Source organism: Cydia splendana, chromosome 12, assembly GCF_910591565.1.
Source record: "Cydia splendana chromosome 12, ilCydSple1.2, whole genome shotgun sequence".
Classification (NCBI taxonomy): domain Eukaryota; kingdom Metazoa; phylum Arthropoda; class Insecta; order Lepidoptera; family Tortricidae; genus Cydia; species Cydia splendana.
Window position 1 is genome coordinate 10,802,242 of NC_085971.1, and position 22,636 is coordinate 10,824,877.

Consider the following 22,636-nt stretch of genomic DNA (forward strand, 5'->3'; position numbering starts at 1 on the left):
TTGTAATTATATGTATATAATATTAAAATGATTGTGACGATGATATCCAAAATACAATAAATATCCCCTTATAATTTATAGCCTGTTAAACAACTTTGTCACTAGAAAAGGTGCGAACGGTGCGAAATTAAAATTTTCTATGCATTGATAAGCCTTCGCGCCTACATATTTTTAAATTTTCCCCTTTTTTCTATAGATGGAAATGGCTTCACAGACTATACATATAGGATCGTAAACACGTGTGTACACTGTCTGAATCATTTTTTTACGATGTGTAACTTGTACTAACCTTACCCCTACAGTATTTTTTAATGGTTATCTGTGGGTAAAAGCTGGCTGACATTTTGACATTTCTGCTTTTCACTTTCATCAATTTCCACTCAATTTCATAATTTCGATCGAAGAATGAAGAACCCTTATTGTATATAAAATATCAGAAATAATTCAGTTTTATTGATTATGCTATGAACTATTTTTATTTTATGAATAGTATTTTATGGATAGATAATTTCAGAAATGGAGGAAGAACACTGTTTACACGAATGTGAAAGTTACATTCAAAGCCATAACATTCAATTGTTATTAAAAGATTGTATTGTACAGCTTTGTGTTAATAAGCCAGAAAATCCAGTTACGTTTCTCAGACAATATTTTCAAAAATTGGAACGGGTAAGTCGATATGGTATTTAGCTGGAACATGTAAAAATTTTCTTAAATCATTTTAGCTGATACAAAATTCCAGCTATTAAATCTTTCTATTACTAAACCCAACACGGTTTGTTTAAGACAATGTATGTACTTAATAATCCCCACTATTCTAATAATTATTAAAAAAACTTTTAAATTAATTATATTTTTTCCCTATTTAAAGTTTTGTTTATACCAAGATTCTTATCAGGGAATGTCACAAAGTCTGATAGGAGTGACAAGATTAGGATAAAAGACAATATGATAACGTGTAGTCTACTTTAGTGGATCATACATTATTTAGTGATGATATCTATTGGAAAGGGGTGTAGGTCATTGAATGGCAGACAAGTAGTCAAATTCAAATTCAGTCAAAATTTAAATTTTATTTTAATAAAAAAAAATTTTTGGGGCCTGAAATATAAGATACAACAAAGACTAGGAATTATAGGCAGCCAATTCTAGGAAAGGTAAAATTAGTCAATTTGCATGTAATAAACGAAAGGAAAATGACATACTGACATGAACTTTACTGATACTAATATGAATAGCTCAAATGCGAAGAGCTGGCGGCTACCTCGCACAACATATCAGGATTGTGATACAGCGAGGAAATGCGGCTAGCATCCTTGGTACAATGCCTCAAGGGCCTATTTTAGATTTAAGCTAGTTATTAATTTCGTTTAGTAGTACCACTGTATATATTAAACAATATTCAACTAAAAGGCATTAAAAAATAGCTCAAATTGGCCTTAAAGGAAATATAATGATATTGGCACTGGCAGACCAATGTGTTAATTAAATTAGTATGTTGCATGAACCAATGTAAACTGAAACCAAATATGTGAATCATGAAGTTTGCTCTACATTGTTGATGATTTTGAGGAAAATGTAACTTGGTGAAAAAATGTTCAACCAACTTTGTGTTGTTAAATATCACTTTTAATCTGTGTGACATGGCTGTATGTATTAATAGTTTTTTTATTTCATATTTATTAGCACTCAATATGCACATCAACTATATAATAGTATAAACTGTAGTGATTTTAGTTCTTTATCCTATCCTAATGAACTACTTAGTTTGTTAACTGGTTTTTTGCAAGGGGCCAACTTGTAAGAGCTGCAAAAGATTCTTTAAGACCTAGTTCAGCCTCGCCAACGACATTAGAGCCTATAAGAGGCGTAATCCATAATTGTGTTATTGAAATTGATAAACTATATTTGCAAGTGTGTTAATTTAACGATAAATATTTTTTATGGACCAACAAGTTTTTGTTATAATTACAGGAGCAAGTGAAAGCGGCTGCAGCAGCTGCGGCTGCATCTGAAGGGGAAGCAGATGGAGAACTGTCACCTCTGCCCGTGCCCGGCGGGCAGCTGCCGCGGCGCCGCGGCGGCATCAGCGCGGAGCCCATGACAGAGGAGGATGTTACTAGTTATGTTAAAAAGGTCAGATTTTACATCACTTATCTTATCTTATGGGAACCCTTGCGGATACACTTTGACTCATAGGAATCTTTTGTGCAATTGCTCCATCCTTCAACTACTCAGAGCTTTTTCGACCATCTCCATTTGCCAAATGATAGAGGTCATGGGTTGTATTTTGATTCCGTTGGTTCCAGATTAGACGTGCGCGCCGGTCGTAAAAAATCGGGCGGCGGCGCGCCACGAAAAAATCCACGGCGGCGGCGTAACGCCGGCGGCGTGGGATTTTTCAGCTTTTCAATATTAAGGGTTTGTGCACAAATCACGCGAAGTGTTTTCGGCTAATTTTTGACCCCCCCTCCCCATTGGTGATATTTGGTGAGGTTTTTGGCTACCCCCCCTACCCCACATAACCTCATGTGTATTTTTTTGAAGTTTTTCTATCCGATTGGTTAAGGCCACGCGCTTCAAAATTTCGTAAAATAGACTCGCTATTTTGAAGTGCGGAGTGAAGATTTATGTTAGACGAAACCGAGAAAAAGAAATCTACTCATGTGGTAGGTATTTTTTCTTAGTTTCGTTCACTGTAGAAAAATACACGTGAGGTCTCCTTATACCCCCCCTCCCCCAACGTGATCCGTCGTGATCTTTTCGTGACCCCCACCCCTCCTATCGAACCTCGCGTTATTTGTGCACAAGCCCTAAGACGTATAATGAAAAGCCACGCTTAAGGTGGTTCTACTTGCTCGAATTTCATACAAACTTTCTTGTTAACTCACTACTATTCTGTAGGGTGTCTTCACTTGAATACGTAATGTTTGGGTAGTATATATATTTCTTACTGCGCCAAAGTAACAAAATACTAGAAATTGATTAATATTTTTAAGAAAAAAGCCTTTGAAAATTAGTAAAATTTTGCCCCATTGCTTGTTTGTGTGAGTGATGCTTATAGTATAGGTGTAATTCTAACATGGCGACTTCTTTGACAACCAATCATTTTTAATTTATCAAAGGTGTAACAGATGGCATTTTAAAACCGGAACACAGGTTACCTGTGTATTTTGTTTTATCTTCACTCAATAGAGGGAGATAAATTTAATGCACAAAGCATGTTATGAGTATACTCATTTAAGAGTCTCCTTTTTCTGATATAATTTAATTCCCATGTAATATAACTTATATTATATATTATTCATATTCATATTCATTTATTCATAAAGTTACAAACTTGACATGTCAAAGGGTTATTAATTAATTAGGTCAATTTCAATTAAATTACAATTCATTAAAATAAAATAAAACAATATAAAAATTATCAATACAATTCAAATAAATAAAATATTAAATTAAGTTACGATTAAATCATAATTATTATATTCTGACATGTCATAAAATGCATTTCATAAAATCATGTCATAAAATGCATTTCATAAAATCATGTCATAAAATCATTAAAATACATTTATATAACTATACATTTAATAGAATTAAAGGTCAGTCCAAACAATCATTCGCGTAACAGTCGTCCACCGAAAAGCCTTGTGAATTCTGTTTTCGTCTCGGCAGAAATATAAATAAATGTTCTCTGGAAGCCTATATTTATTCTTACAATGATTTTTAAACTAAAGTAGCTATATTTTTCTCAAAAATATATATTGGGAGCAAAATGTCATCTTCTTGTAAATAAACAAGATTCTATATGTTCTGCTTGCGCATAACAATAGTAGATTGTTAACCAAGGGATCATTTCTGCCGAAATCATCAATGATCACCTCGGCAGAAATGATGCCTTTCACCCGAGTTAAACACTTCGCATACAAGGAAAGTAAAATGCATGTGCTTTTTTTAAAACATGACTAAGTATAAATAGTTTTTATAGTATTTTTTTAGGATACTTTCAATTAACAATTTAGCCAAAAGTATCGTTATTTATGGAATGGGGAGTCAACTATCAGAATGGAAATTATATGAAAAATCCATTTATACCCAAATTTCAATTGCTTATCGTAAAAAAAATCGTACTTGGAATTGGAACCAAAAATGCTCCAGTGCAGAAACGTATCATTTTCTGCACAACTTTTAGAATAACAATGACCCTCTTTCAAAGCATGAGAAATGAAAACGGATATATTTTGTTTTCTTTGCAAGCATTTTTCTCTTAATAATTTAATCAATTTGCAGCATAAAAAATCGTCATAAATTTATAATCATAAATATCAAAATATAAAAGGACATACATTTTTAGAAGATTTCTAGTTATTCCCTGGGCGACGTTGCCAAATGGTTTGATAAGGCAACATGCTCGCAACGTTCGGATGTCGGTAAGTCGACAATGAAAAATTCTATTTCAAACTTGATATTTTTGACAGTAATGGGTTACTTAAATATAATAAGAAGGCATGTTTCGCCCGGATCTACTATGGTCAAATGGTCTAGTGGCTTCTAGCTATTGAGTATAAGTCTAAGTTGAACAGCGTTGCCGAGTTCAAATCACGAACAAAGACTGAATTATTTTTGTTTTTATTTATTTATTTTATTTCTTTTTTTTTGCTTTTTATTACCTTATGCGACTGGCAAATATCAATGGATATTTAAAAAAAGAATTTTAATTGAAGAACAGATGATAATGATACGAAAAGTTTAGTAGGAAATACAATATGTAATATAAACAAAAAAATATATGAACTAAAATTAAAAACTACATAAAGCTAAAACTACCTACAACATAAACTAAAATTCAAAAAATTCTAAATATGTATATTTATTTGACAACTTGAATTACAGAGGGGCAGTACCTACATTGATCCCCACACTAGGTTTAGCCTGTAACGTGGGGATCTAAGCGAAATACAAATTATTATTTCGTACATAAGTTCCGAAAAACTCATTGGTACGCCGGGTGAGCCGGGGATTGAACCCGCGACCTGCGGATTGAAAGTCGCACGCTCTTACCGCTAGGCCATCAGCGCTTCTATGTGCAACCATATATAGGCAATTAAACGAGTTCGCATCCCATCATAATCACAATATTATATTGTGTTTAAAGAACACTATTCTGTTTCTCATTACTTCCCCAGAAATGTGACTCACACGCCAGCTTACTTAGTAGTGTTAATACAGTCGCCATCAGATATATCGGAGGGTCCGAGGTGCTCAAAAATATCTGAACACGCACTCTAACGCCTTGACAATAGAGGCGTGTTCAGATACTTGTGAGCGCCTTATCCGCCCCGATTAGGGCTTGCAATCCGGATAACCGTTTTATCCGGATATCCGTCCAATTTACTATCCGGATTTAGATGAGGTTGATATCCGGATAAAACGAATAATTCGAATACCATTTATGACAAAAATTACATTCGAATTTTTAAGAAAACTATTTTTAAAACGTTGAAAATTATAACGTAAACGATGTCGGTTGATTTATTTATTTATATGGATACATTTTTACGGAATAAAAACTGTTTAATAAAAACTGTTTAAGTGTTCCTTGATTGCCGACTACTCCTTTATTTTTTTTAATATTTGGGAACAATCTTATGCAGATCGACCTAGCTCCATAAAACGTACAAAGTAACTTTGAATGTACTTGTACCGTGTTCCTGTCAAACGCGCTGAGCTGCATTAATGTTAGCGTCTGAATACATTATTAATAACGTGCGAAAATAACTAAAATGGGTCCAACGGAGGACTTTGGTTGATATTGAACTGTCGAGCGAGATGTAGTAGCTGTTTAGCAGATATGATAAGAGAGTTTTAGCATTCTGCATTTGAATAAATCTGTAATTAAAACCTTGATTGACCTTAAATGCAATGTAATATCTCAACAAGAAGAGACTGTCTCAACAGTTAGAAGACGTATTCGATTTTCGAAATATCATCAAAACCACGGCCAGTACCATATGTTAATGAGACGCCAATTTCTTAACTGAAGAAGAGTTTGACTATAATTATAATTCATGGTTGTAAAATTTACATGAAATAACGCCAAATTTATTGTGATCATCTGAAGTCACTTAACAAATGAATTTCGCAGTGCAGGCTGCCAATATTAAGCGGAGGGTTGAAGTATCTCCATAAACTATAAATTGTTACAAATATAGTTTGACTCAGCCGATTCCGTTTGCAAAACTAAAGCAAATAATACCGTTCTCATAAATAAAATTTGCCGAAGGTTGATTGTCACAGTCAACAAAATCAGTCAAATATTAGGCTAGGCTTCAGTGAAATATTTTTCCTAGTCAAATTCGGACAGTAAAATTTCGACGAATAGGTAGAACTCCTAAAAATACCTTAACACTTGCTGTTACGCAACCTTATTATACGTAAAATTTTATTCTATTAAACTTTTTGTAAAGTTCATGTGAGTTTTGTTAAATAAAAAGCAAGTATTCGAATTAGCCGTTTTATCCGGATAGTAAAATAATTAATATTCGAAATATCCGGATACAAAAAAAGGGCGGATATTGCAAACCCTAGCCCCGATATATCTGATGGCGACTGTACTAAGCTAACATTAAAAGCGTTTTTGTAATTTTAGGTAAAATAATTTGCGTCATTTTCAATTGATAATAAGAATAAAAACATATAATCTATAAAACTTTTTATAAAAAAATAAAAAAAAATTAGGCACTGACGGGATTTGAATCCAGATTCATTGATACTCTAGCTAAAATTTATTCAAAACAGATGTTGTGGGTGCCACAAGCACATGACAATCAACGTCTGAAAATACGTATCAGTTGGTTCTAAGTTACTTGTCAATGTCTCAAATAAGAATTTAAATTCTAAATTGTTCTTCCTAAAAATATTCATGCGCTGCACTGCGCCCTCTAGGTTACTTTACTGTAACATTACAAATCTACTGACATTAGACACTGACTTTAGGTATGTGAGTGTGCGTGAATGCAAGATATTGCAATATTTTGCAATTTTGTTCTCTGATTATTTAGATTAGACACTGTTGAGTATAACATGTTTCGATTTGGACGTAATATTTTTTATTGTTTTCGCCAATATCAACACATCTTATGAAACTGTTTATATTTTGGGAGAAACGGTGAAAATCCACAATTCGTGCACACTGACGCCATCTTTTGGCTGATAATCGGCATCCCATCCCTAGACATCCACCTTAACCCTTAAATCGACAAGAAAATAAAATCTCAAAAAACTGTGTTAGTATAATTTTTTTGGTGTTATTATCTTATTATGTGGTCGTTTATTGTAGAAAAATCATGAAAAAATCTATTTATAATAGTTTCGAAAAAAACATAGGTAAGTACCTATGTCAAATATTTTATTTATTATAATGTCACTTACAGTATACACCAAACATGACACATAGGAATATAAGCATTAAATTGAATTATACATAATTATAATACAGTGGAACCTGGATAATTGCAATCTCAAGGGATCGGCCATTTTTTGTCAATTAACCAGGTTTTTCATTTAAGCAGGTCGTGTCAATTAACGAGGTTCAAAAAATCGTTGTGTCAATTATAGAGGTTTTCATTAATAGAGGTTGCGTTCTGACAAATTTCTTTTATGGAGGTGCAAATAACCATTGAAAGTAGATTTACACGCTTACGTTCTGGGTTTCTGGTCTATATATAGCTTCTATACTTGCACTTTCACACTACATTAATTACTACTTTATTTTCTTATTAATCATTTGGGTTTAAAAAAATCCCTTGAATTGTAGAAGAAAGTTTTATTGGAATGTAAAAAGCATACTTTGTTTTTGATTTAATAAAAAATATTTCACCTACTACAGGCTGTGATAGATACCCAATAAATAAATTGAATTCTGGATGAAGATATAAATAAAATGATCATTGCTATTAAAATATTGTTTCTGCTGTCTACAACTACATTATTTCAATTACAGAGGTAATAAGTAAGACTCGTTTCAATAATAGAGGTAAAAAGGAGAGCAAAAATAACGGATTTTTTTAGCACAGTGTCAATTATAGAGGTCTTAGTTGCGACGTGGTCAATTACAGAGGCAAAATTACGAAAAGCTCTAAAATCTAAATTGCAATTATAGAGGTTCCAAAATTTCAATTATAGAGGCCCTTTGGTCTCAAGGGACCGGGACCGGACTTTTGGTTGCAATTATTGAGGTTTTCCATTTATCCAGGTGCCAATTAACCAGGTTTCACTGTAATTAATAAATTATTAACAAAAAAAAAATGTTGGATGTTGCCAGGTTCGGTGTAAATAAAAAGATACGCCGCATAATGAAAAGACGTCCAGTATTTTGGACGTTGCCGAGTATACATACAGCACTTTATGTGCATAAGGATTTTTTTTGTCAAATTCATGTTTTTTTTAATAAATACTTATAGAATCATTGAATTTTTTAATTACAAATATACTTACTGATAATGTCAACTTATGTTATGATTTAAAGTAAAACCTATTATTATTATATTTTTCCAAAAACTTTATAGATCGTATCTGACAAAATTTTACCAGTAATTGACTTCAGTTATTAAACATTAAATCAAACTTGGCGGGGTATCGTAGGATGCAGCAACATCTGAGCAATGGTTTTTACAATAATGCAGGCAATTTAGTCAATATTTTCGGAAGAAATTTCTCAAATGAAATCGGGTCTGTCTCTTGGTGTCTCGATGAACGCACAGGAAAAAAAATCCGTAAATATATTGTTTTATCTATTTGGTTCATTACGTTGTAATACGACAAGTAAAAACGTTTTGCAACACCTAACATCCCTCTGTTTAATTTATTTACCATAAAAACTACCAGAAAATTTTATAATTTTACTCTTCGCATACTTGGCAATGTCCAACATACTGGACTTAGCAAAAGTGCCGTGTAATCGACAACGGTTAAAACACTGGACATTATACTTTATAAATGTGTTTTACCCGTTTTACCCATACATACAACACATTTTTATGTAAATCATACTGCCACATAAGAAATAGTTAGTATGGTGTTGGTGCGACATAAAATAGTAGAAATAAAATTATATAAGTAACCAAAAACTATCCGTACTAAATTATTGCCATGTTTAAGTTAGTACCTATTCTACGTCAAAAACGTAAGAGTTACGTCGGAAGTCACGCCCGCAATAATTTTCAACTATTTCTTATCGGACTATAACCTATTACATATTTTAACGCTGCATAATACTGTCTTATAAAAAAATATTCGGCGCGAATTTTAAACTACCGGCGGCGGCGGCGGCGCGCTGACTCCATATGGCGGCGGCGCGCCGCGGCGGCGCGCACGTCTATTCCAGATAGCCTACTCAAAAGTCCTTCATAGGCTTCATACTTTGTTTTCCATTACTTGTTTCTATCGCGCTTTTTTTTAATTCGAGATTTGGTTAACAAAGAAGTCATATTATAGCTAATTTTGATAAATTTACCAATGTTTATTTTTCAAGTAGGCATATTACAATGCCGCAGCTGCACACCGGCTCTAACCCTACAAGCTACGGCACTGACCCGAGAAGATTTAAGTCCTAAAACAGGACACATCTTTTCAAAACCTAAAAATACAATTTTCCTGATATAAGCGTCCTTTATTTAGCTGGAAGACTTATTTTAATAACCACTAGGTTTCCAGTGCGATCATAAATAATTCACTCTATCATTATCAAGAAATAAATATTGGCCTGGGACAGTGTTAAACCAACTCTTTTCCTTATTGTGAAGTTTATCCTTAGTATTGTTTACTTTAAAATTCCTTGTTTTTATTAAAATGATATCACCCCTATACAGAATTTTAAATACCCTTTTCACCCAATCCATTATATCATGCTAAATGCTAATAGCTGTCGGAGAATATCAGCATCCTTTTACGGTAGATTGTAAGCGTCCATTAGTTGTTTATTATTGACGTTCGTGGCGCGCTTTTGACGTAGCGTCATTGTTGCTTAAACATTTATAGCTTGCAAGCGATTGTCTAGCTAGGATGTTAAATAGTACATTGTAAACAATGTTGTAACATCTTAATTTAGATTGATTGATGAATTGATATTTATTTAGCCTTAGGAATGCCTATTAGTGAATTAGAGTTACGATCAATTGGCACATCTATTTTATCGAGACAGTAAAACTATAAATATAAAACTACATATTAATCCTTTGACCGCTAAAGACGGCCACGATCTATTAATATTAGCCTTCATGCGATTTCATTTCATGCGAGTTTACGATGTCGTGACACGGACGTTCAAATGCTGTTGTAAGTATATTTTTTCTGCCTCAACTTTAAAAGTAATAATAAGCAACAAACAACATAATAAACATACTTAAGGCCAGATGATGGTACACCGGCTGCGTGTGCGTAGACATGCACGCACACGTCACGCAAGCGGTGTGCCATCTCTCATAAGGATCTGTATATTACTACGCCCACGTGCACGTCTACGCACACGCACGCCAGGCCTTTAAGGCCTGTGCACACCGGGTGCGTGTACGTGCACGTGCGGTAAAATCACTGTTCTAATCTAACTATAGGTGGTGCCAAAAGATTACAAGACTATGGGTGCCCTGTCCCGTGCCATCGCTTCCAACGTGCTGTTCACACATCTGGACGAGTCGGAGCGGGCGGACATGTTCGACGCTATGTTCCCGGTCCAGTTTCTCCCCGGCGAGACCGTCATACGGCAGGGGGACGAGGGCGACAACTTCTATATTATACACTCGGGCGAAGTCGAGGTGGGTATTGGTGATTTCCAACTTCCATTTCCATTACAAAATGAACACACCTTGCGTGTTAGGGATGGCAGCGAATGTGTTACCTATTATAAGCCCTTGTTAATATGGAATGAATTAGTCTAAGTCGACGTGGTACCTATTACTCATCCTGCCGCGGCCCCAAAATACACAATTACGAAAATTAGCGTCGTCGGTTGTAGGTGCTGGTGAACGGCGAGCCGGTGACGGGCATCGGCGAGGGCGGCAGCTTCGGCGAGCTGGCGCTCATCTACGGCACGCCGCGCGCCGCCACCGTGCGCGCGCGCACCGCGCTCAAGCTGTGGGGGCTCGACCGCGACTCCTACCGCCGCATCCTCATGGGCTCCACCATCCGCAAGCGCAAGATGTACGACGAGTTCCTGTCGCGCGTCTCCATACTAGGTACTAATACTATTTATATCTTCGGCGAGCTGGCGCTCATCTACGGCACGCCGCGCGCCGCCACCGTGCGCGCGCGCACCGCGCTCAAGCTGTGGGGGCTCGACCGCGACTCCTACCGCCGCATCCTCATGGGCTCCACCATCCGCAAGCGCAAGATGTACGACGAGTTCCTGTCGCGCGTCTCCATACTAGGTACTAATACTATTTATATCTTCGGCGAGCTGGCGCTCATCTACGGCACGCCGCGCGCCGCCACCGTGCGCGCGCGCACCGCGCTCAAGCTGTGGGGGCTCGACCGCGACTCCTACCGCCGCATCCTCATGGGCTCCACCATCCGCAAGCGCAAGATGTACGACGAGTTCCTGTCGCGCGTCTCCATACTAGGTACTAATACTATTTATATCTTCGGCGAGCTGGCGCTCATCTACGGCACGCCGCGCGCCGCCACCGTGCGCGCGCGCACCGCGCTCAAGCTGTGGGGGCTCGACCGCGACTCCTACCGCCGCATCCTCATGGGCTCCACCATCCGCAAGCGCAAGATGTACGACGAGTTCCTGTCGCGCGTCTCCATACTAGGTACTAATACTATTTATATCTTCGGCGAGCTGGCGCTCATCTACGGCACGCCGCGCGCCGCCACCGTGCGCGCGCGCACCGCGCTCAAGCTGTGGGGGCTCGACCGCGACTCCTACCGCCGCATCCTCATGGGCTCCACCATCCGCAAGCGCAAGATGTACGACGAGTTCCTGTCGCGCGTCTCCATACTAGGTACTAATACTATTTATATCTTCGGCGAGCTGGCGCTCATCTACGGCACGCCGCGCGCCGCCACCGTGCGCGCGCGCACCGCGCTCAAGCTGTGGGGGCTCGACCGCGACTCCTACCGCCGCATCCTCATGGGCTCCACCATCCGCAAGCGCAAGATGTACGACGAGTTCCTGTCGCGCGTCTCCATACTAGGTACTAATACTATTTATATCTTCGGCGAGCTGGCGCTCATCTACGGCACGCCGCGCGCCGCCACCGTGCGCGCGCGCACCGCGCTCAAGCTGTGGGGGCTCGACCGCGACTCCTACCGCCGCATCCTCATGGGCTCCACCATCCGCAAGCGCAAGATGTACGACGAGTTCCTGTCGCGCGTCTCCATACTAGGTACTAATACTATTTATATCTTCGGCGAGCTGGCGCTCATCTACGGCACGCCGCGCGCCGCCACCGTGCGCGCGCGCACCGCGCTCAAGCTGTGGGGGCTCGACCGCGACTCCTACCGCCGCATCCTCATGGGCTCCACCATCCGCAAGCGCAAGATGTACGACGAGTTCCTGTCGCGCGTCTCCATACTAGGTACTAATACTATTTATATCTTCGGCGAGCTGGCGCTCATCTACGGCACGCCGCGCGCCGCCACCGTGCGCGCGCGCACCGCGCTCAAGCTGTGGGGGCTCGACCGCGACTCCTACCGCCGCATCCTCATGGGCTCCACCATCCGCAAGCGCAAGATGTACGACGAGTTCCTGTCGCGCGTCTCCATACTAGGTACTAATACTATTTTTATCTTTTTTCATTAGCCTTATTTAGTGTCCCATTGTTGAGGCCTCTCCTCGACCCTCTTACTGAGTGAGACCCAAGGAAGGCCATGGATGGTGCAGACAGACCGTGAAGGAGATGGCGGGACGACTTCGACGCATTCTACCCGAATTGATGGGAAAATACAAACACAGAATACATTTTGTTCCCTCCATTTTTTCGGGCATATTTAGATAGCGCAATAGGACAGGCACTACTTTACCCAGGCAGAGCACTTTCTATCTTGTTTTTATCTGGTTGTGAGGTTGTGACTATTTATGCTCAAAGTATAGATAGCGCAATGCTGCAGCAACTATTTTCCTCGGGCAGAGCTCTATGTGTCTATTGAGTTTCTATCGCGCGTCTCCATAATCGGTAACTACATGAAAGATGCTCATCAAGCTCTGGGAGTTCCACTGCGACTCCTAAAAGGTAAGAAAATATAACTAAAACTACTTATTCCTGGTAGATTAAACCTTATGTATTTGATGCTTCTTAATTTATAGTCAGTGGCACGAGTCTCGTGAGTGATGCATGCGCGCGGCCACACAGAACATGACCGCATCGCGCTGCCACCGTGTACTCAACCCGTCCTCAGATCAAAACGTATTGGGTTTAACTACTTGCACACAAATAAGCTGCAAAAAAGAATTCCTCAAAGTTGAAAACGTGCTCATAAATTTCTGGAAAATTTCGTGTTAATTTATATTTTGGGAACGGAAAATTATAATCTCCATTATTTATTTAGTCGTATGGCAAACACATTATAAAAATAGAAACAAATACAATCAGATGTCTACACTAAGACCATTCAGCCACTTTATGGCTTCGTCGCTCAGGGTGATCAGGTCTTCGGGAGGACCGGCGACATAGCGCGTTATAGGGCAGTCTTGGATTATATGCTGGATGGTCTGGGCTTCCGCACCGCAGCCGCAGGCCGGGGAGTCCACCCACCCACAGCGGTGTTTGTAATAGGCGCAACGACCGTGGCCAGAACGGAGTCTGTTCAGTTTGCACCAGTCTCGTCTGGTCCGAACCCATTATTCTGGAGCCAGGCGTAATTTCATATCCTAGTTTTCCTGCCATTAACAAGCCCCAAGATTTCGTCCACTCGTGTTTTATATTAAAATGGGTATCGACCAGGTTTTTGGCGATGCTACACGAAGGATTTCTGGATTTGAGGCGTTGCTTGGTTGGCTTTAAAAACTCCGTGTAACATGGTAGGTTAGGGTTGTTTTGGATCTTAGACACTTCCCGAAGCAAGGCGTCCTTCCTCCTGAGATCTGGCGGGGCAATCCGTGACAGCACAGGGAGCCAGTGGCAAGGAAAAATGCAAAAATATGACACGTTTTCGTATTTTTTGCAGTTTTGGAAACTTTCCAGTGGCAGAAAAGAAAACTATGACCCGCCTATCCGTACATCACTTGTTCCATTCTCCGCTCTCTTTTGCAAGACCTGTAGAAATAATCGAGCTAAACTGGTTTTCTCGATTTTCCAGAAAGCTTAGAGAAATGGGAGCGGCTGACGGTCGCGGACGCGCTGGAGCCCGTGTCGTTCACCGAGGGCGAGACCATCGTGCGCCAGGGCGAGCCTGGCGACGACTTTTATATTATTGTTGAAGGTAATTAATTGATTAACACGTAGTAATCTTTTGCGTTTGGGATCGGCGCAGCATGTATTTTTCTTCCATATATCTCTGTCGTTCGTAATCTCATCATTTACCTGCTTTCTTTTTATATCATGCCTCACACAATCCATCCACCTTTTCCTTAGTTTTCCTTTCCTTTTACATCCCACCATATTCAATTCTAATACATGACGCGTAAAGTGTAGCTCACAGTGCCACTAGTTAACAATTTTTTTTTATTCGTACCTCTAGTATTACGTTTAATTGCGTAGGTACGGCGGTGGTGCTGCAGCAACGCAGCGGGCAGGCGGAAGGCGCGGCCGTGGAGGTGGGCCGCCTGGGCCCCTCGGACTACTTCGGCGAGATCGCGCTGCTGCTCGACCGGCCGCGCGCCGCCACCGTGCGCGCCGCCGGCCCGCTCAAGTGCGTCAAGCTCGACCGCGCCAGGTACTCTACACTAATACACCACGCAACCTTAACATTCCGTTCTTCAAACCAGACCAGTCTCTACGCTCGTGGTTCAGTTTTGGAGTTTTTCGCTTGCTCGTGTGTCAATATTAGCACGAGCGTTCAAACAACAACTTTGCCCCCTTCTAAAACAAATAACTAATTAATTTTTAATTGACCATAAACTACGCACTTCGCGACTTATTTTTTAACCAGCAAAGTTGACTTTGCCGTCCATCTTTTAGAACAATACTATAGTGCACAATTGCACATCAACAATGGTGGAAATACGAACTTTTATGGGTCTCATTTTATATTATTTGACGTATACTATTAACTATCAAATGTGATCCATAGCCGCGGCTGGCGACGCAGTCGTAGAAATTAATAAAATAGCCTATATCACATTTTTTATTCAATTTATTATCAACATCTGTAATAAGTTTTATGTTTGTAATTGTTTTTTCAGGTTCGAGCGCGTGTTGGGGCTCTGTGCTGACATCCTAAAGCGCAACATTGCACAGTACAATAGTTTTGTGTCTCTGTCCGTGTAACAAGTGTTCAATGAACTCCAATATAGTCCATAGCTTAATATAGTAATATTAGACTGAAACCTGTATGGGTTTGAGTTAAACTTTTTATACGAAAACAAAAATAAGCCAGAAAACGCTAATGCTTACAAAATGTGTGGTATGATAATATTTATATGTATATACTTAATATCTTTATTTCTTTATATAATGTTTAAATGTAGTGATTTCTTTTGTTTAAAAAGTATGTGTTCTTTCTTATTTATAATTAATGCCAAGTTTATGAGTCTGCATGTCTAAAGTTATACCATAACGTACAAAAAAATGGACATAAAATAAATAATAGTACATTGTGATACAAGTGTGCTACGTTGGTCATTGTCATTACACACGAGGCGATATTGTGCGCGTGAGCTGAAAGCGAACGCTCAATAAGAAAGCCGATGTGTGTAATGGCCAATGCACACGCCTTTCATATGACGTTTTTCAACACACTTGCGAGAGAGAAAAAAACTTTTATATAAATCAAATTGTAATTGTTAAAACATTTAGTAAAAGACTAAAATCTGTCATACTGCCTGCCGGCGCCTCGGCCCTGCCGCCCGAGTAATAGAGTTGTAAACTATACTCTACTAATTTAAGAAGGCTCCGTTTTCATACATATTATTACTAGTGGCTCTGTGAGCTGTAGACCTCGCGAGCTGAGCTTAAAACTGAGTAAATGTATGGCTTCGTTGTTTAGAAGAATTTAGAGAATCTAATTTGACAATTAAAACCTTAACTATCGAACCTGCTTACAAAATTCGGGAATTGGTTTAGAAATGCGACCAGTAGAGTAGAACAGATGGACATACGAAACAATTTTTGGCTAACAGGCCAATTCAAACGTACACTGATATCAGAATGACGTCTAACTGATGTCATTTAGTTATCGTGCATTTCGCTGGTTCTTGTCCGTACATGTATTGGCGCAAGCGAGACGCACGATGACTACTAAATAACATGATAAAAATATCATTCCGATGTCAGTGTACGGTCGGTGCCCCAACTTAAGTATCCACGTCGCCATACTAATTGTATAGAAAAGTGGATAGAGTTAGACCAAGAAAAGTCTGCAGAGATTTTGACAGCACACGCAGTGCCAATGTTATTTGTGCCAGTGTCAAAATCTCTGCAGACTTTTCTTGGTCTAACTCTACTTATGTTAGGGAACCAACATTACCTTTTAATTAGCCTGTAAACTGCAACTGAGAAGCTTCGTGCGCGTTTGGTTTGCCAGTCTTTTCAGTCTTTGTTCCTCCTCGAGTCGCAATAGAAGGAGTTTCATGCTTTTAATTTTAGTCGAGTAAGAATTTAAATATCTAACTAATCTAAATTCTAAAGAGAATAGACTATAGGGGACGTGCATGAATTATAGGGGGCAGCACAGGAGCCGTCAGATCTTTGGCGCGAAGCGTAGATGTGTAGTTTATGATTCCGATGTAGCCCACAACATGGCAGAACCTACTATGCACAAGAAAACGTACCTACGAGAACGGTTGATGGTAGCACTTGCTTTGGTAATGTACATGTGCACATATGTTTCCGATTCAGGCCACAAGATGGCAGGCCCTCCAACGCGCACGGTCCCTATAGGGGGCGTGCGTGAACTATAGGGGGCGGCATAGGAGCCGTCAGATTTTTGGCGTGAGGCGTAAATGTGACGTTTATGCTTCCGATGTAGCCCACAAGATGACAGAACCTATACTATGCATAAGGAAACGTACCTACAAGAACGGTAGATGGTAGAACTTGCTTTGGCAATGTACATGTTTCCGATTCAGACCACAAGATGGCAGACCCTCCAACGCGCACGGTCCCTATAGTAGAGGGTTATTGTCGTACTAAATTTTGTAGTCACTGTAAATCAGTGCTGTAAATTTACTGCCATCTTTCGATACAGGATTAAAATGAAAATGAATAAAAAATATCAATAAATATATATATGTATGGATAAATGATTTTTTTTTATTTTTAGAACGCCATATGATTTTGACCCATGTTCTTTTACTGATATGAGTAAAAATTGTTAAATATAAAATGGTGTCGCCATCTAGACGAGCATAGAGGCCAAAGGTATGGCGCCGTATATTCAAGAATCAAATTTTCTTTAAAGCGCAAAAAGCCATCATCTCTTGCAAAAATTAAACGAATACGCTTAGCCCGCGCTTGATAAATAAAAAATACGATTTTTTTCATTTTTTCAAAATAAAATAATAAAATAAAAAACAACAATTGATACGAAATTTAAGTATAAAAAATACAAAAAGTTGTGTAGCAGCATACAATTACTGGGGATGGAACCAGGGACCTCCAGATGCAAACAAAAAAAAGCGAACGTTTGCAAAATGCGCCATGATAGTTCTTACTAAAGCTGACGAAATTTAGCTACTCATTCTCAAGTAAAAACGAAATATCTAAATACCGCCAAAACCAGCGATACAAATTTTCTGAATTTTTGGACATTTAATCTATAAACATATATCAAAAAGAAAAAACTCTTATGATATCGATACGATTATTTGTTTAAGCGCTAGGTATCACGACTCCGCCATTTTTAAAAATTTCCAAGAACCGGATTGACAATTTTTTTTTATTTAGTCATAGAATCTGGTCACAAAATTTCATGAGAATCGGTTAAGAATTGCGACCTGTAGAGGAGAACATCCGGAAATACAAAACTAAATATCTAAATACCGCCTAAACCAGCGATAATTTTTTTCTGCATTTTTTGCTATTAACTCTGTAAACATGTCTCAAAAAGAAAAAACTCTTATGATATCGATACGACTATTTGTTTAGGCGACAGATATCACGACTCCGCCATTTAAAAAAAAAATCCAAAAACCGGATTGACAAAAAAAATTTATTTAGTCATAGAATCTGGTCACAAAATTTCATGAGAATCGGTTAAGAATTGCGACCTGTAGAGGAGAACATCCGGAAATACAAAACTAAATATCTAAATACCGCCTAAACCAGCGATAATTTTTTTCTGCATTTTTTGCTATTAACTCTGTAAACATGTCTCAAAAAGAAAAAACTCTTATGATATCGATACGACTATTTGTTTAGGCGACAGATATCACGACTCCGCCATTTTAAAAAAAAATCCAAAAACCGGATTGACAAAAAAAATTTATTTAGTCATAGAATCTGGTCACAAAATTTCATGAGAATCGGTTAAGAATTGCGACCTGTAGAGGAGAACATCCGGAAATACAAAACTAAATATCTAAATACCGCTTAAACCAGCGATAATTTTTTTCTGCATTTTTTGCTATTAACTCTGTAAACATGTCTCAAAAAGAAAAAACTCTTATGATATCGATACGACTATTTGTTTAGGCGACAGAGGGGCTACCGCGAAAACCGAAATTCGCAAATTGCGGGGATCTTACTCTTTTACTCCAATGAAGGCGTAATTAGAGTGACAGAGAAAAATGCCCGCAATTGACGATTTTCGGTATTGGCGGTAGCCCTACAGGTATCACGACTCCGCCATTTTTAAAAATTTCCAAAAACGGGATTGACAAAAAAAAATATTTAGTCATAGAATCTGGTCACAAAATTTCATGAGAATCAGTTAAGAATTGCGACCTGTAGAGGAGAACATCCGGACATACGAAAGCAAATTGCTCGAGTCAAAACGTAGACCTTCGCTACGCTTCGGTCAATCAGTCGGATTATCATACATTACAATATAACTAAGTGCTATAATATAATGAAATAAGCACGCGTGTTTAATTATCTAGGGTTATTATTATTAGCCTAAAAGCGGTTCAATAAGTCCCACGTTCGTGTGTTGAAAAAAAATTTAAAATATTATTTTATTACGTTCATATTATTTTTAAGAATTCTTTTTTAAGGAAAAAATATTATTATTCCTCTTCGCAATTGGTGCAATTTTAGCGGCCGGCTCTTATGTGTTGTCCAGTTGTAAACTGTATAATAATCAAGTTAATATATTTTGGAGTGAAGAGACGTAACATTTGGTTGGAGTAGGTATGTGTGTTATACATTAATATTTTAATATGTACCTATTCATCGTAAGTCAATTACAATGAAGAATAGTGTTGTTTTATTCTGTATTTTAAACCAATAAAGATACACAAGAACAATTGTTTTCTTTTATTAAAGATTCGGGTAATTGCGTCAGTTTACTGTCCAGCGTCAGTTTCCGTCCACTTGACGGATTAGCAAATAATACATTTCATTTTTAATTTGTTATACTTGAGAAATATGATTTTTATGTAGATAGATAAATTGTTTAGATATTAAGGATTGCAATAAGTCCAAATTTGTGCAGCAATGAAGGTTTATAGAAGTCGGACCAAAAAAAGTCTTCAGCGGATTTAATAGCCCACGCAGTGCAAGTGTCATTTATACGTCATAATTTCATAGAAGTTTGACGTTTAAAATAACACTTTCACTGCGTGGGCTATCAAATCCGCTGCAGACTATTCTTGGTCTGACTCTATTCAAATTTCGTCAAGTGAACGAAAACTAGAGCCGGGCGAAAACTAGCGCAATGACCCTATAATATCGTTGCTTATCATGAATAGTGGCATAAAACAAAACGAAATGCCGTTCGATTTTAAATCTTACCAGTAAAAGATAGAATATTAAATGCAATAGCATTTCATTTTGAGTTGTGCCACTATTCATGATAAGCGTCGATATATGTATTTGCTGCTGAGTGAGAGTTTATATTACGACAGTTTTTGAATATCTATGTATTATTTGGCGCGAGCTACAGTACAGCGCTTTTCCGTGTTTCGCCAAGCCCTATGATATACAATTACTTTACTCTTTGCCTATAGCCCCCTCCTCACTCGTGCGCGAATCGCGGCGCGAAGCCGCGAACGCGAGTGTGGCGTCGATTTTCGCAGACAGCGATATCGACTCCACACTCACGTTCGCGGCTTCGCCCGCGATTCACGCGCATAGTCTGGAGGGGGCTTACGATGGAGTTAGACCAAGATAACTCTGCAGCGATTTTGATAGTCCAGACTGTGCAAGTGTTATTTTAAACGTAAAACTTCTATGAATATATGCAAAATGAAACAGCCGCATTGACGCAGAATAGTACTAATTGGTCCAGTGTATAAATCTCTTTCTCTTGCACACACATAGGCGTCCTTAAAAGCCGTAATGACACGTACATGAGTTAAGGACGTAGCTATAAGTTGGAGCGAGAAAGATATATTTTGACCGCACCAAGGTCGCGGTGCTGTGCGGTAGTCTGTTATGGCTATAACGTACGTACAGCGAATCACATATAGTTATACCAAGCAAAAGTCTGCAACGATTTTGATAGCATACGCAGTGCAAGTGTTATTTTATACGTCATAATTTCTACCTCACGATTGACCATCAAAGGTTGCAGTCCGGTACGCCCGTCTATTAGCACTATAATACCTTTGCTTCAGCACAGAATAATTAATAGTACTACGCTTCAGATACATTTTGCTGAGAAAGACAAAGAAAGCTATATGTTATTTTATTTCCCTGTCCTAGAAGCAAGATAGCAGAAAATGGCCGATAAAAAGGTATAATTTAACGCATTCACTGCCAGGGGGCGTGGCCTAGGAACAAACTTGTATGACGGTGGACGCACATGTGCGTCGGGGGCAGTGAATGTGTTAAGCCCATAGATTTAATATATAGAGATCCCGTCTCAGCGAGCTGTCACTGTTGCCACTTTTGTTTAGTGTACGATTAACAATGAGCCCCCATTCGCACGACAGCTTTTTCAACGCGCGTTAAAAAAGCGCTTGAATCTGTTCGCACTCTAAATTCGACTTATCGACCAAAGTTTAAAGTCTAAAATCCAACAACACTGGATAAAAAGCGCCACCGCTGTCGTACATAAATGGTTATCCATTTGTGTCATTCAAACGCTTTTTTAACGCGCGTTGAAAAAGCTGTCGTGCGAACGGGGCCTGAGGCCCACCTTGCTGTAGCCATGTCGATAAAGTCATATCGATAAACTATCGACATTTCTTGCAATTTTAATTTTACTTCAAAGGTTTAACGATACCTAAAATTAACAAAAACGCTTTTATTCTTTATTGTGGTTATCAGATCACAATTTTATCGTCACGCCCCAGCAGGAAACCAAGGGAAAGTTCAGATATTTAATTAAAATACATAAATTCCTACTAAGGGGTCATCCATTAATTACGTCACACGTTTAGGGGGAGGGAGGGGGTCAAGAAAATGTGACATATTGTGACATGGGGGAGGGGGGAGACACAAACTTTGTGACGTCACTTTAACTTCATCAGTAACCGAATTTTTTTTTTTTTATTATTTCATTCGCTGTACATTTAAATAACAAGTTTTTAAAACGATAATCGTTTTTATTCTTTTAATTTTCTTTCCTAAGCAGTTTTGGGTTATAAAATTAATAATATTTATATCGTCAAAAATATTTTGATAAAATATTAATAATACTTAGGTACTTACTTAATTCGATTTGGCGATTTCGTAGAAAAAATGTGACGTCACACTAGGGGGGAGGGGTTTGCCAAATGTGACCAAATGTGACAAGGGGGGGAGGGGTCAAAAAACCTAGAAATTCGTGTGACGTAATTAATGGATGACCCCTAAAATATGAGTTCCGCAATAATTGAATTATTTTATTACATTATAATATATTCATTATCCATTGGCATTTCAATTATGTTCATGTTTAACGAAGATATTGAAGCTCCAATTAATCGCTATTTCGTTCCGCTGTGTAGCGTTTATCGATATATAACATGATTAAAATCGACTTTTCACATCCCTAAAAGAGCACACATATACGCTTTTACGCACACATACACAGCCTGGGCGCATCAAAAAAGGCAACACTTGATTTGAAGTCCATCTTGTCAACAGTATGGTTGTCCTTTTTTGACAAACGGCATTTTTAAAAGAGCGAGGAGAGAGAAAATGATACTAGTTGCTGCGCCGTGAAAGAGAACAGAAAACGTTGGGCCCTTGGTTAAGCCCATAAATTTTAACTCGTGTAGCCTTTCTTTATAGCAGAGCTGCCAACTTATAGATATGGAATTTCAGATATAGCCAGCTTAGACTCTCGCGCGAGCCACGAGACGAGCCGCGAGCCGCGCCACGAGACGCGAGTGTAAGCGGTGGGCTCGCGGCTCGTCTCGTGGCTCGGCTCGCGCTCGCCTGGCTCGCGT

At 38.7% G+C, this 22,636-nt stretch overlaps 1 protein-coding gene across 1 annotated transcript; it reads left to right on the forward strand.

Moving 5' to 3' along the window:
- The first annotated feature begins 335 nt into the window (after positions 1-335).
- On the forward strand, positions 336-19,553 carry LOC134795463 (uncharacterized). The gene is made up of 7 exons (XM_063767311.1): positions 336-669; positions 1,975-2,136; positions 10,614-10,814; positions 11,015-12,770; positions 14,299-14,421; positions 14,700-14,874; positions 15,344-19,553. The coding sequence occupies exons 1-7, from the start codon at positions 517-519 to the stop codon at positions 15,426-15,428; spliced, it is 2,655 nt and encodes an 884-aa protein (XP_063623381.1). The 5' UTR covers positions 336-516; the 3' UTR covers positions 15,429-19,553.
- The last annotated feature ends 3,083 nt before the right edge of the window (positions 19,554-22,636 follow it).